At 49.2% G+C, this 12,125-nt stretch overlaps 1 protein-coding gene across 1 annotated transcript; it reads left to right on the top strand.

Annotated features, from left to right (window-relative positions):
- Window positions 1–1,079: 1,079 nt before the first annotated feature.
- On the top strand, window positions 1,080–11,130 carry LOC120956648 (protein big brother). The gene is made up of 3 exons (XM_040378302.2): window positions 1,080–3,265; window positions 5,638–5,868; window positions 9,530–11,130. The coding sequence occupies exons 1-3, from the start codon at window positions 3,101–3,103 to the stop codon at window positions 9,824–9,826; spliced, it is 693 nt and encodes a 230-aa protein (XP_040234236.1). The 5' UTR covers window positions 1,080–3,100; the 3' UTR covers window positions 9,827–11,130.
- Window positions 11,131–12,125: the final 995 nt, after the last annotated feature.

The following is a 12,125-nucleotide window of genomic DNA, read 5'->3' as shown; positions in this document are numbered from 1 at the left end:
ACCCACCCACACACACACACACACACACACACGTAAAAAGGACACGCATCGTGGCGTGTCGGTGAAGGCTTGGGCAGGAAGAGTTGGGTGATTTTGATCTTTTCCCTTCTTTCCTGCTCAAGAGGGTCGCTGTAGTTTATTTTGTTTGCTGGGGGATTTCGAGAGAGAGAGAAAGCGAGAGAGAGAGAGAGAGAGACAACGCAACTGTGTGGGTGGGTGGACGGGTGGGGCTGTTGGGTTTGTTAGTGGGTGAAACAAAGCACTCAAAGGTACAAAATACTCCACTGACGCCAACCGTTGGAATTGATTTTTATTCCCCGCTGATGTCCTTTTTGTTTGGCGCGCGTGTGTGTGCTTGATTTTCTTCCTTTTTTTTTGTTTGAAAACCCGCGAATGGATGATTTTGTGGGGGAGGTGCAGCTACATGTAAAAATGTAAAAAAAAAACAAAAATCGCTAGAATTAAAACCCCTTTTCATTGCAGCATAAAAAAAAGGACACGAAAGATCTCGGGGGAAGATGAAAAGGTTCCCCTCGTCTCCACGCCTGTCACTTAACACCTTTCTTCCCCTCCAGGGACACCTTCACAATTTCATAGTGTGTGTGTGTGTGTGTGTGTGTGTGTAGTTATAAATAATCGCACTAGCTTCCTTTAGCTCGTGCTCAACCCGGGCGGAAGCCACGGCGAGAGCTCATTAAGCAAAAAGCTTCCAAAAATTATGCAAATTGGATGTACGTACCGGTGGGGGAAGGGGGGGGGGGGAGGGGTTGCCCTCGAAAAAGGGGTTTTTCCCGCACGGCCGCAGTGATAAAGAGCAAAAGTACCTGGGCAGGAGGTTCGATCGGGGCGACGGAAAAAGGGCGACCCGAAAATCTAATTTCGTAAAACAGCTCTAATCATGCTGAAGGTGATTATAGTTTGTGCGCATCCTTTTATTTCAACCCTCCCCTCCTCAAAAACACACCCACACACACACACACACACGGAACACACTCTGCATCTCTTTCGCTTGTGCAGTGTCTTCAAATGATTGAAATTCTTCAATAAAAATACCCCAAAAAGGCAAGACAAAAAAAAAAAGCAGCAACAACGCAAAGTCTAAACGACCAGAAACCTCGACCCGAAAGATGCGTGCGGATGAACGGCAGCAGCGGCAGGAAAAAGAAAAAAGAAAACACCACCCTGTACGATGATCTCCATCGCAGCCCGCCCACGCAGCAAAACCAAACCCAGCACGGGACCAAGGGCCAGAGCACAGAAGACTGCGAGGTGGGGATGGAGAGCGGAAAACCGGTACGATTGTGGTACGCCGGCTTTCGGTGGCTAAAAAACAGGCCAAAAAACGGCACCACAACCGCCGCCAAACCGCCATATTGCGCGCCCGGCCCCTTTGCGCGTACGGCGGCGCACAAGCCCGCACGCAAATGGGGGAAAACGCGGGAATGCAAGAGCAGGAGAGAGAGAGAGAGAGCGCGCGAGAAAGAGTGAGCAGGACCGAAGGGGTCGGAGGGAAAAACCACCCAGCAGCATCACATCAAACGCGCCCGGAGAATAATCTCCTTAATCCATCGTCGGTTCCCGGTCGGGATGTTGATGCTCGGTTAAGAGAGCGAGAGAGAGAGAGCGAGCGAGTGTGAGAGCGAAAGGGAGCTAGCAGGATGCAGGGAAAAGGGTGGAATAAGTGTAGCGAATCCGTTGGGTGAAAGTGAAACCCGGGAATGGAAAGGAAAGTAAGTTCTTTTCGGGATTTTTCCAGAGAGTTCGGTTTGTTTTTTTTTTTTTGTTGGTTGACTGATACACATATCATGCTTTATAACTCAAAAACAAAAACATTGAAAAATGCAGAGTTTGTAGCATGTTCCATTTCGATGAAACATCACTTATTCCACTTCAAGACAACAACAACAAAAAAAGCATCACACTCCAAACCGCTTATCAAAACAAACAAATGGTAACATCACCAGCAGCAAACGCCCGACACCAGACTCCTTGTCGAGCAAGCGAGCCGTTTCGAGCAGCGGAAAGGCGTGGCCTAGGCCCCAAAAATCGAGCCCGAACGGGCAACGGCACCTCGCAGCACGTGTGCACCAGCAAAGCTCCGCCCCTTTCCGTAGCGCGTGCATGCAACGGCACCATCGCCGCCACCACCAGCACCACCACAACCACCACCAATCGGGGCCACGATTCGAGCAGTTTCGTTACGGAATTCTCCATTTTTTTTTTCTCCCGACCTGAAAGCAAGCGGCAAACACGGACGCTTGCTGCGGACGGCCGGCACGGGTACGGTTTCATTCCATCCCAACCAGCCAGCGGAGTCGGTACTGCTTCTCCGAAGCCTGCAGCACGCACACCCTTCGCATTCGCATTTTTCGTCGTCGTCGTCGTCGTCGTCGGTCAGGATACGCGCGCGCTTTTGGAAGGCGATTTTATTGGAAGGTGCGAATTCTACAACCGTCGCTTTACAGCAGAGAATAGGCAGTGTACTTGTGCGTGTACGTGTGTTTAATGGACAGAGTGTGGGCTAAACACAGTGACTGTTTTTAATTTGGAAGTGGTGGGAAAATAAGTGGTTTATCTTGTTGCTAAAAAGAAGAAAAAAAAGCCAGTGCGTGTGTTTGTGTGTGGAAGATAAGCCAGCGGAACGCTCTGTAGACGGGAGGCGACCGGGTATCAGTGACCAGTGCAGTTGTGTTCTCCCCTCCGCTCCTACAGCTCCTTTCCGGACCAACGCGACGAGTACGGATACGACCGCAAATCGGCCGACCACTGCCAACGGGCTGAACCACAAGCAACAAACTTCTCTACTATCAACAAAAACCCAACCGAGCGGTGCCGCTGTTGTGATAACCGTGCCCGTCCACCGGCAACTGCGTGCGTGCTGGAGAAAGAGGCTGCAGGCTCTGCTCGGGTGTTTTAATGCTTTTCTGCGTGAGAAACAGTGCTTCCCCGTAACACGTCTCGATAAGCGGCGCTGCCACTGCTAGATGTTGAGAGCGAACTGAGTGTGGAGCGTGCTACTGTGTGTGTGTGTGTGTGTGGACGGACTAATCGTAACTCGGCGCGCAATCAAATCGCATCGCAAACACCTGCTGCCGCCACGATGATGAACGATCCGGCCGCCCTCGGGATGATCCCGTTCGACACGATCGGGCTGTACGAGCAGCCAAAGCCGCGGTTCATCTTCAAGATGCCGCGCGTCGTGCCGGACCAAAAGTCCAAGTTCGAGAGCGACGACCTGTTCAAGAAGCTGAGCCGCGACAGCGAGGTAAGCACATCGGTTTTGGGTGGATTTTTGTAAGGGTTGTCGCCTATTTTTCCGCAACGGATATGCAGATTCATATCCAATGGGTTTGAAATGAGTTCAAGAATTGGCACTTTGGTGGAAAGTGTGCTGGCGGGTTGATGGCTAAAAACGTAGAATCATTGGAAAACAGGCTAAAGCAGCAGCACGTGAACAAAACAGAAGATCTGCTAAAAACTTTGATAAACCATGATCTGCAGCGTTTTGGAGATGTCCTGTCTAATGATGTCAACTAAAACTAACAGACAACACCGACGAAAGCATTGCTTCAAACGTGATCTTTCATTTCAAAACGTACAATAGCAAAAAAAAAAGCAAACAAAACAGAAACATACAAACGGTTTAACCATCTTTCAAGTGATGCTAAACTCTCAAACTCATCTTTACAACAAAATCATTCAGTGAAGAGGAAAAGAAACATACAAAACCATCTCCAAGTGCAGCTTGGAAGTTTTATTTCCAAAGAACTTTTGCAGGAATTAAATTCTTCCACATTCAGGTGCACCAAACTCAACCAGAATGATAGAAATTCGTTTGCTCAATTACTTTTGGGTTTAGGATCGGACATTTATATTGCCTACTGTAGGGTAACATCTACCCATCTCTTCCAAAGCCTTGCAATGCTGAAGTAATATTTTCATTTGAGCTTGTCAAATTATTTGCCTACTGAATATAACGGGTAGCAATTTAGAAATATCAAGAACTTGCTGAAGTTTTGTTCATTTCGTTGTAAATCCCTCATATCTTTTGGTTAGGTGTTAGTTCTTTACACAAAAATGTGTTGATTACAATCAACATTAAATAGAAAACTTTGAGCGAAGTGTTACGTGTTGTCTAATGTTTGTTTAATGTTTGGTGAAATGTTTGTTGTTGAAGGAAAGTCCTTTCCTTTAAAAATACAAAATTCCGAATGACTCCAACTGATTGCTTTGCTATTTTTCGGTACAGAAAACGTGTTTCTGTTTTGAATCATTAGGAGATCATTGGGAGATCATTAGGAGCGTTAGATCATCGTGCAATGAGATGCAAGAAACTCGCGTCCAAAGTAATAGTAATAGTATTATTGTCAGCAATGGTTTTTTTTTCTAGTTAAAGATGATTTAAAATCATTAAAATGTGTTGTGAAAATAACTTAAATTAACTAGAAACCAGATCTAGCACCGAAGATACTCCCTTATTTGAGTGCTGTGTTAAAACAAAAAATAGTGTATTATTGGAAAACCTAACTGCAACTAGCAGCGTGTACTAAAGCTAGAAGACGTACACGAAATAACCAAACGAGACAGACAAAAAAACAAACACAGGAAAACAATCAAACCGATGCACATCAAAGTGAGCTCTGCTTTGATGGCATCTAACGCATCTCGATCGGGAGCGTTAGCGTTTGCAACCCGTGTCCGCGCATCCGTACCTTTAATGGTACCCCGGAAGAAAAAAAACAACAAAAAAAAACAGTGTTTCAACTCTACCGCACACACACACAGCACACACAGCACACCAAGTTTTAATCACTTTCTTGGCGCCGGCTTCATTTTCCCTGGAGGATGCCTTTCTGGAGGATGCATTTCGTGCGGTGTTGTTTACGCAACATTCAACCATCACTCATCCAAACATCACATGTACGGGCAGGGCCTGCCGTTGGGCGGGAATGCCGGGCTGGTGTGCCATTCGGCACCGGGGAGGCCATGGCTTTCGGCCACTACCGCGGGCAAAGGTAAACAGTCATTAAACCCGCACGGGGGTCCATTTTTATTGCGCGACTTTGTTTGCTTAGCCGCTTCGGGGCCACCGTTCCCCGTCCCTGGGTGCACGTTTTGGGTACGTCTATAGGCCATCTCTTTAAGGATCAGCAGCAGCGGGCTTTAAACAAGGGCTTCCTCAATAATTGAAGGCAAGCGCTCGCGGGAGAAGAATACGCGGTTGCCACTTCCCCCCAACCAGACGGGACGGAGCGCGCACGCAAGCGCATCACGGCCGCTGCTCCAGCCGTGTGCTCTCTCTCTCTATCTCTCTATCTCTCTCCCCTGGTGACGTAATTTAGCAAATGGCTTCCGTTTGCTCCGATTGCACCGGGGTGTTGATGCGCAGTTACAGCGATAGCGCGCGGCAGTGGGATGCTGTGTGGCTTGGACCGGTGGTATACATGTACGTTCACAGCACACAGCATATGCCTTTTTGCGATACTTACTGCCACTGCGGGCGGCAAAAAAACCGGCGGCAAAAAAAAAACGGTTGCGTTTTAGTGTTATTATTTAAAAAAAAAAAGTTTTCCAGTACGCTTTGCTTCATGTTTTCTCTCTCTCTCTCTGTCTCTCTTTGTCCCCCCCCCCCGGCAGGTCCGGTACACAGGGTTCCGCGATCGCCCGATCGAGGAGCGGCGGGGCCGCTTCCGGGCCGGCTGCTGCGAGGGCCACACGGAGGTGTCGTTCGCCGCCACCGGCATCAACCTGCAGCTCGTCTTCAACCCGAACCACGGCCTCTACCACCACCCGCACCATCACCACCATCACCATCCCGCCCATCTCGGGCTGGAGAAGGAGTGCGACTTCGACAAGGAGCACGGCAAGGTAGGTGTCGCCCGTTACGCAGTGCAGTGTGCAGCGTGTCAGTTAGTGTTCCAATAGCGCGATAAACTACTTGAGAAGTGGAGAGAAGAAAAAAATGCAACAAATTAGAAATCAATCCCAAACGCTCCCAAACGGATGACGGAGGGCGATACGGGCGAAGCAGACCAAAAAAAAGGTGGCCATACAAAAGCGCACCGAAGCCCTGCACATGGGATGGGAAGAAGCAATTCTACAGCGACCGTGTTCTTTGCGCTTGTTTGCTTGGTGAATTACTACGCTCCGGTGCGAACGTGGGGCACAGCAAAAGGGACCAACAAACGGAACGTCAAAAGAACAGCAACCTAACAAAACGGTCCACTCCGGCACTCCTTGGCCTTGGCCCCCGGAAGCCGACGAAGCTCGAAGTGCGCTCCGATCGATTAGGCCCGAAATAATTGAAAAGTAAATTTCCAATAAGCAGCAGAGCGAATGCAATTGCCATGCCCATCCCGGTCCCGGTCCCGGGGGTAGTGCGGGTGTGTGTGTGTGTGTGTGTGTGTGTGTGTGTGTGTGTGTGTGTGTGTGTGTGTCCCTGGCTGACGGAGCAAAGGAAAGACAGAAAAAGACGAGATTTGGCATAAAACCCAGGGACAGAAACGGAGATAATTGAAATCTATTGGCAATCCATCGGCCCTTGCTCTCCGAGTGTTTGAGTGTGTGTTTGAGTGTGTGTGTGTGTGTGTGTTGATATTTATCCTTCACTTTTGTGTGAAAACTCCCCCCCCCCCCGTAGCCCTCTCCGGTCCGGTAGCTACAGCAAGATGATTGTTCCTTTGCTTTTGCATTGCTTCCTTTCCTTGTTTGCAACCAATTACATCATTTAAGGACGGCTGGTGCGCGGGGAATTCCCGGGTTTTGCTGGCGGATTTGTTGGACCTGCACTTGAGCGGCATCGGCTCGTTGGAGTGCCATTTGGCAAGGGGGCCGCTGGGCATTTGTTCCGGATGTCCTAAAACACATCCTCATCGCAAAGACGTTGCACTCAAGAGGTGGTCATCTACCGCTCACCGCCGGCAGCCGGCAGCTGGATGCTGCACCCAAGCAAGGGGGGTTTGAGGGGCAGGTTTTTTCTTTCACGAGGCAATTTCCATTTTTTTTTGGTTTGGTCCGATCCTGCGCACAAAGCGGTTTAGCGCGAACCGTTCCCGTTTTGGCTGGCAGGACACTCCTCCACGCGAATCGTGCTGGCGTGCGTGTGAGCTACAGCTACATCCAGCCACACGCCAGTTTCGAGCTGCTCGCTCGAAAGATACGGTGCAACATCGGCGATGTCCCGGTTGATGCAAAATTGTGCAAAGCAAAGTGAACGTTGCGCTGGAAAGTTCAAGAAGAAGGCAGTGTACAAACGCGATCGCAGTTAGCAGTTGCAGACCTCCGGTATGGATGGGCAAATGGTAGGTTCGGTATAGGAACAAAAAAAAAAAACAAAAAAAAAAAGAGTGTCCAATTGACAAGTTGGAGTGCAGTTTTCACGCGCTGACGCGTCGGCCGGTTCTGCTTCTGTGCCCCCGCGTCGCAAGCGTTTTTCGGTTTGGGGAAAGGCCACGCATTGATCGAACCGAAGCTGTCCGGAAACCGGAACAAACCGGTTGGAACCGTGCCGTGACTGGTGAATGACAGCAGAATTGGCACAATGGTTATTGTGTGTGTGTGTGTGTGTGTGTGTGTGTGTGTGTGTGTGTGTGTGTGTGTGTGTGTGTGTGTGTGTGTGTGTGTGTGTGTGTGTGTGTGTGTGTGTGTGTGTGCAGGATGTCAGTAGGTGTTCTCTAGAGCCGATGGGGGAGGACGTTTTTCCAGCAAAAGTAAATAGCTTTTTTGTTGTAAACAGCGTTACAGCGTCAATTTCCCCAACCGTTTCGTTCCTTTCAGAACCCCTACAGAAAGGGAGGGAACATGGTGCGGGGCAACTTCGGAAGAGTGTGCATTTAAACAAAAACACGGCTCCGAACAACATCCCACGCAACGCTTCCGCAAGTTCCCGGCGGAGACCGGGACCTGTCCCAAAGTCTTTTGTACTTGTTTTTTTTTTGTTTTGTTTTTGTTCTTCGGCCCCGCCGGTTAAACGGTGTGCACGACATTACACGACTCTTGCCACCGTAATTGGTCCAGGTCAACGAGACGAGACGGGCAATCCGTCTTCCGACAAAAAGGTCTTTCCCGGCTGCGGCAGCCCGGCTAATGATTAAGCGCCTGACGAAGGTGTCGGCCACCATCTGGGAGGGTGTTTGCACTTTTCGCACACATTGTACCCTCTTTTGCGTGTCTGTGTTTGTGTGTGTGTGTGTGTGTGTGCATGCGCACCCATCTGCCAGCTGTGTGTGTGTGTGTGTGTGTGGGGAGAAGCGGACAACCGATGATCGTAATTGTGCGCCCACCGACTGATCATGCAAAGGTTTGCTTTCGTCTTTTTGCTTGAGGTGCGCGCCACATCTTCCAAGCACCAAGCACAAGCAACCAGCTGACGATCGTTTTGCGATTGTTTTGTTTTCGGGTGCTCTGGCACACACACACACAGCAAAGTGTCGCTTGGAAGGAGAGAAAAAAAACCGAAAAATACGACAGGCGCGCTCGCGTGCCACTAATTGTGCAGCAACTTGTGCCAAAAAAAAAAAACGGTTTGGAGTGGAGTGATTGGCGGTGGACAAAGTGTGGCTTAAGAAGGGTGGGCCCCTTTCGCAGGAGCAATGAAGCGTGCTGCTGGAGGCCCCGGCGGCCTAATTGCTGTGCCCATCAGGCACGGTAGGGCACAATGAGCACCAATCGGTTTGCCGGAGAGAGGAGGCCCACTAATCCCTCGCCGTCGGTCGGACGTCGGCTTGCAGTGTACCGGCAGAAGCGATGCGCGGTCGTGCGATCGCAGAGGGAATAAGGCCGCACAGCAGTATCCAATTACAGGGCTGGCTGGGCTGAGAGCAATGGCAGCAGCTGGCCAGGCCCTGGGCACCCGTGCGACGTCACGCCGCTCGAGGTTTGCCGATCGAGTGACACGCGCAGCCCACCGGCGACGCGATCGCGATCGCGCTGGTACGGTGCCGTCGGTTTTCCGTTGCCGTTTCTCAGCTTCTCGGTTTGTCGTTGTTGTTGCCGTGTTTAACGAGCGTAAAACAAGCGTTGTAAATTATCTCCCTTTTCCGGGGCGAAGGGTGTGTGTGTGTGTGTGTGTGGGGGTGTACAACAAACATTGTCGTTTGTCACACGGTGTGACGGGAGGCGTCCCTAATAGAGCGGAGGGCTTCCGTGCCGGGGCCACACACTCATTTAAGCAGCGCGCTTGTAAACACACACTCTCGCACACGCAGCAACGCTCATAAATCGGGATCGCTTAGCCCTTTTCAGGGCGGGGGGTGTAGAGTATGTCAATAAAAATGACATCACGTCACGACAGGCTCAACGGCGGGCCCGCCGCGCGGTCACACGATCGTTTATCATGTTGCGCCTGAAAGGTAGGCACGCGGCACGACAAAGGCTGCCTCTTTAACGTTTAACGTGTTTTGAGCATGAACCTATGACACACAGACAGACACACACACTTACGATTGCTTACAGACAACAACGCAACGAACCGATTCTAATCGATGTCTTTCCTTCTCTCCACTCTCTCTCTCTCTCTCCCACCCTGCAGGTTCACATTAAATCGCACTTCATCATGAACGGTGTGTGCGTGCGCTTCCGGGGCTGGCTCGATATGGAGCGGCTGGACGGTATCGGCTGCCTGGAGATGGACGAGAAGCGGGCCGCCCAGGAGGACGCGATCCTGCGGGAGCAGCTCGAGCGGTACAACCAGCGGCTGCGGGACTTCGAGGACAAGCAGCGCACCTACCAGCGCACCACGCAGGACGAGTTCGAGCAGATGCGCCGGAACGGGTCCGGCATGGGGGTGGGCGTGACGGCCGGCTCGTCCGGCATGTGGCGGCGATAAAGTGCCAACCCGGTGGTGGAGGAGAGGGCGGAGTAAGAGGAAGAAAACACGGTGGATAAATTCCCTCCCCCCCCACCCCCACCCCCCCAACCCTTCCCCCACTAAACGCTGCCAATGAGACGGACGTGCTCTCGCTGCATGTGCGTGTATGTGTGTGTGTGTGTGTTTCTCTCTCTCTACGCGGAGTTTGGGGTGAGTTAAGAGAAGAAGAAAAAAAAGAAGAAACAAAAACAAATCCGCTTATCTTGCTGGAGAGCACAGCAAGCACGAGCCATGGCAGGGGCAGGGTTACTCGCCGTGCTGTGTTTTGTTCTTTCCTTCCGTTTACCTTTTGTGCTTGTCTGTTTCCTTGTCTGGAAGTGTTTGTATATTGTACATTTGTAAATCAATCTGTGTTATGGATTCTTAGTTATGTGTCCTTCCCGGCCCCTTCCCCCGCTTCCGTCCTACCGTTACCCCTTGCGAAACACGCACACTCCTTTCCTCGTACACCTGGACGTGTACAGTGTCAAATGGAGAATCGCAGCCTGCGGAAACAGAGAGAGAGAGAGAGAGAGAGAGAGAGAGAGAGAGAGAGAGAGAGAGAGAGAGAGAGAGAGAGAGAACATGTGCGTGCTTCTGTGTATGTGTATGTGTGAGTGTATTGTATTTTGTTTTTATTTTCACCAGCAAGAAACAAAAACAAAAACAGTAATGCCTCCAAAAAGAAGACCAAAAATGTCCGAGATGGAAAGGGGAGGAGGGGGGGGGGGGGGGGGCAATACATTAGATTTAAGATAGGGGAAGCGAGATAGAAGATGAGCCTGTTTGCCATAAAGGTGTTTTTGTTTGTTGTTTTTAGTGAAATGGTGATCGTTTTAATGTGAACAGCTCCAGCGGCAACACAATACGACACTTGCACACCCACACGCACACACACACACGCACACTCACAGGTATGCTGTTTTATGCACACTATTGTTTAGCTCCCTATACGACCTCCCCCTCCCCCTTCCCTCCCCACTACGTCCCTTTCTATCTGTATCCCGCTGCTCCCCACGTGTACGCGAGAATGCCAAAACAAGTGAAAGTAGTGAAATAGTTTAAATGAAACGTGTTTTGCAGATGAACGTTTAAAGCAGGTAGCGAGGTAGCGAGAAAAAGAAAGGCAGAAGAAAAAAAACGATAGAAAATGCCAAACTGTCCTGTGCAGGCGGAACGGCAAGGTGTACATAGTAACTATTAAGCGGGGCGGTAAAAATCCAATTGACGTAAAACGAACAAAGCTACGAGCGAGAGACAGAGAGAAAGAGAGAAAAAGAAAGAGAGAGAAAAAGAGAGGAAAACACGGAAAAAAGATGTTTTAAAGTACAGGGCTAAGCCGGGGGGGGGGGGGGGGGGGGGGTTTGGCAAGCCGGGAAGGAAAACTGCGAAACAAGCTAACATTATAATAAAAACAAAACACACACCTACACACTCGAGAAAAAAGAGAGAAAGAGAACAAAACAGAAGAACGTTTGAGATTGCACAACTCAAAGAAACTTATAAACAACACCACAGACACATATAAAAACACAAAACACTCATACTAGAAGGAACAAATCGATTAGTAGACAAATGAAATCTTTCTCTCCTTTAGAAAAAAAAGCAAAACAAGCAAAACACATCGTGTGAAACATGTCAGCAACACAGAAAGACACCACAAACACGAACCAAATAACCAAAAGTAAAGTATGCAAATACAAAAAAAGAACAAAAAGATGAAGAGAAACTAAAACGACGAACAAAACGCAAAAAAAACAACTACATAAAACACAAATACAAGACAAAAAAAAATCAAAAAAAATGTTTGAAGTATAACTCAATTGTTTTTGTTTTGTTCTTCCGTTTTACACTGTACAGAGTGTGTGTGTGTGTGTCTTGATTCTGTTTTGCGTTTGTTTTGCTTTACACCTTTTTCGCCCACCTCTCAGGATGAGCCAGGATGCGTACATACATGATATAGATCAATGTGTTTGTGTGTGTGTGTGTGTGTTTTACTTTTTATTTAATTATTAACTCGTTACCCGCACACAGGAAGCACCCGCGCTAGTTTGTAATAATATTATTCTAGTTATTAGTTGCCTGCGGAACACCAGAACACGATAAAAAAAATATATTTTATATATTTGCCTTTTGAAAACCACCGGCGGATTTGGGTTTTTGTTTGTTTGTTTATTTCCGTTGTTTCAGATGTTTTTTTTGTTTTTGTTTAAACACACAGAGTGACGGCGACAGAGAGAAAAGGCAAAATCCGAATTTCAAACCACACAGTCGGTAG

This window comes from Anopheles coluzzii, chromosome X, assembly GCF_943734685.1.
Source record: "Anopheles coluzzii chromosome X, AcolN3, whole genome shotgun sequence".
Taxonomy (NCBI): Eukaryota; Metazoa; Arthropoda; class Insecta; order Diptera; family Culicidae; genus Anopheles; species Anopheles coluzzii.
Note: the sequence above shows the minus strand (reverse complement) of the source record. Positions and strands in the feature narration are given on the sequence as shown.

Coding starts and splice junctions, on each gene's coding strand:
- LOC120956648 (XM_040378302.2), top strand. CDS start 3,101: ATGATGAACGATCCGGCCGCCCTCGGGATGATCCCGTTCGACACGATC. Junction 3,266..5,637: donor AGCTGAGCCGCGACAGCGAG/GTAAGCACATCG, acceptor CCCCCCCGGCAG/GTCCGGTACACAGGGTTCCG. Junction 5,869..9,529: donor TCGACAAGGAGCACGGCAAG/GTAGGTGTCGCC, acceptor CCCACCCTGCAG/GTTCACATTAAATCGCACTT.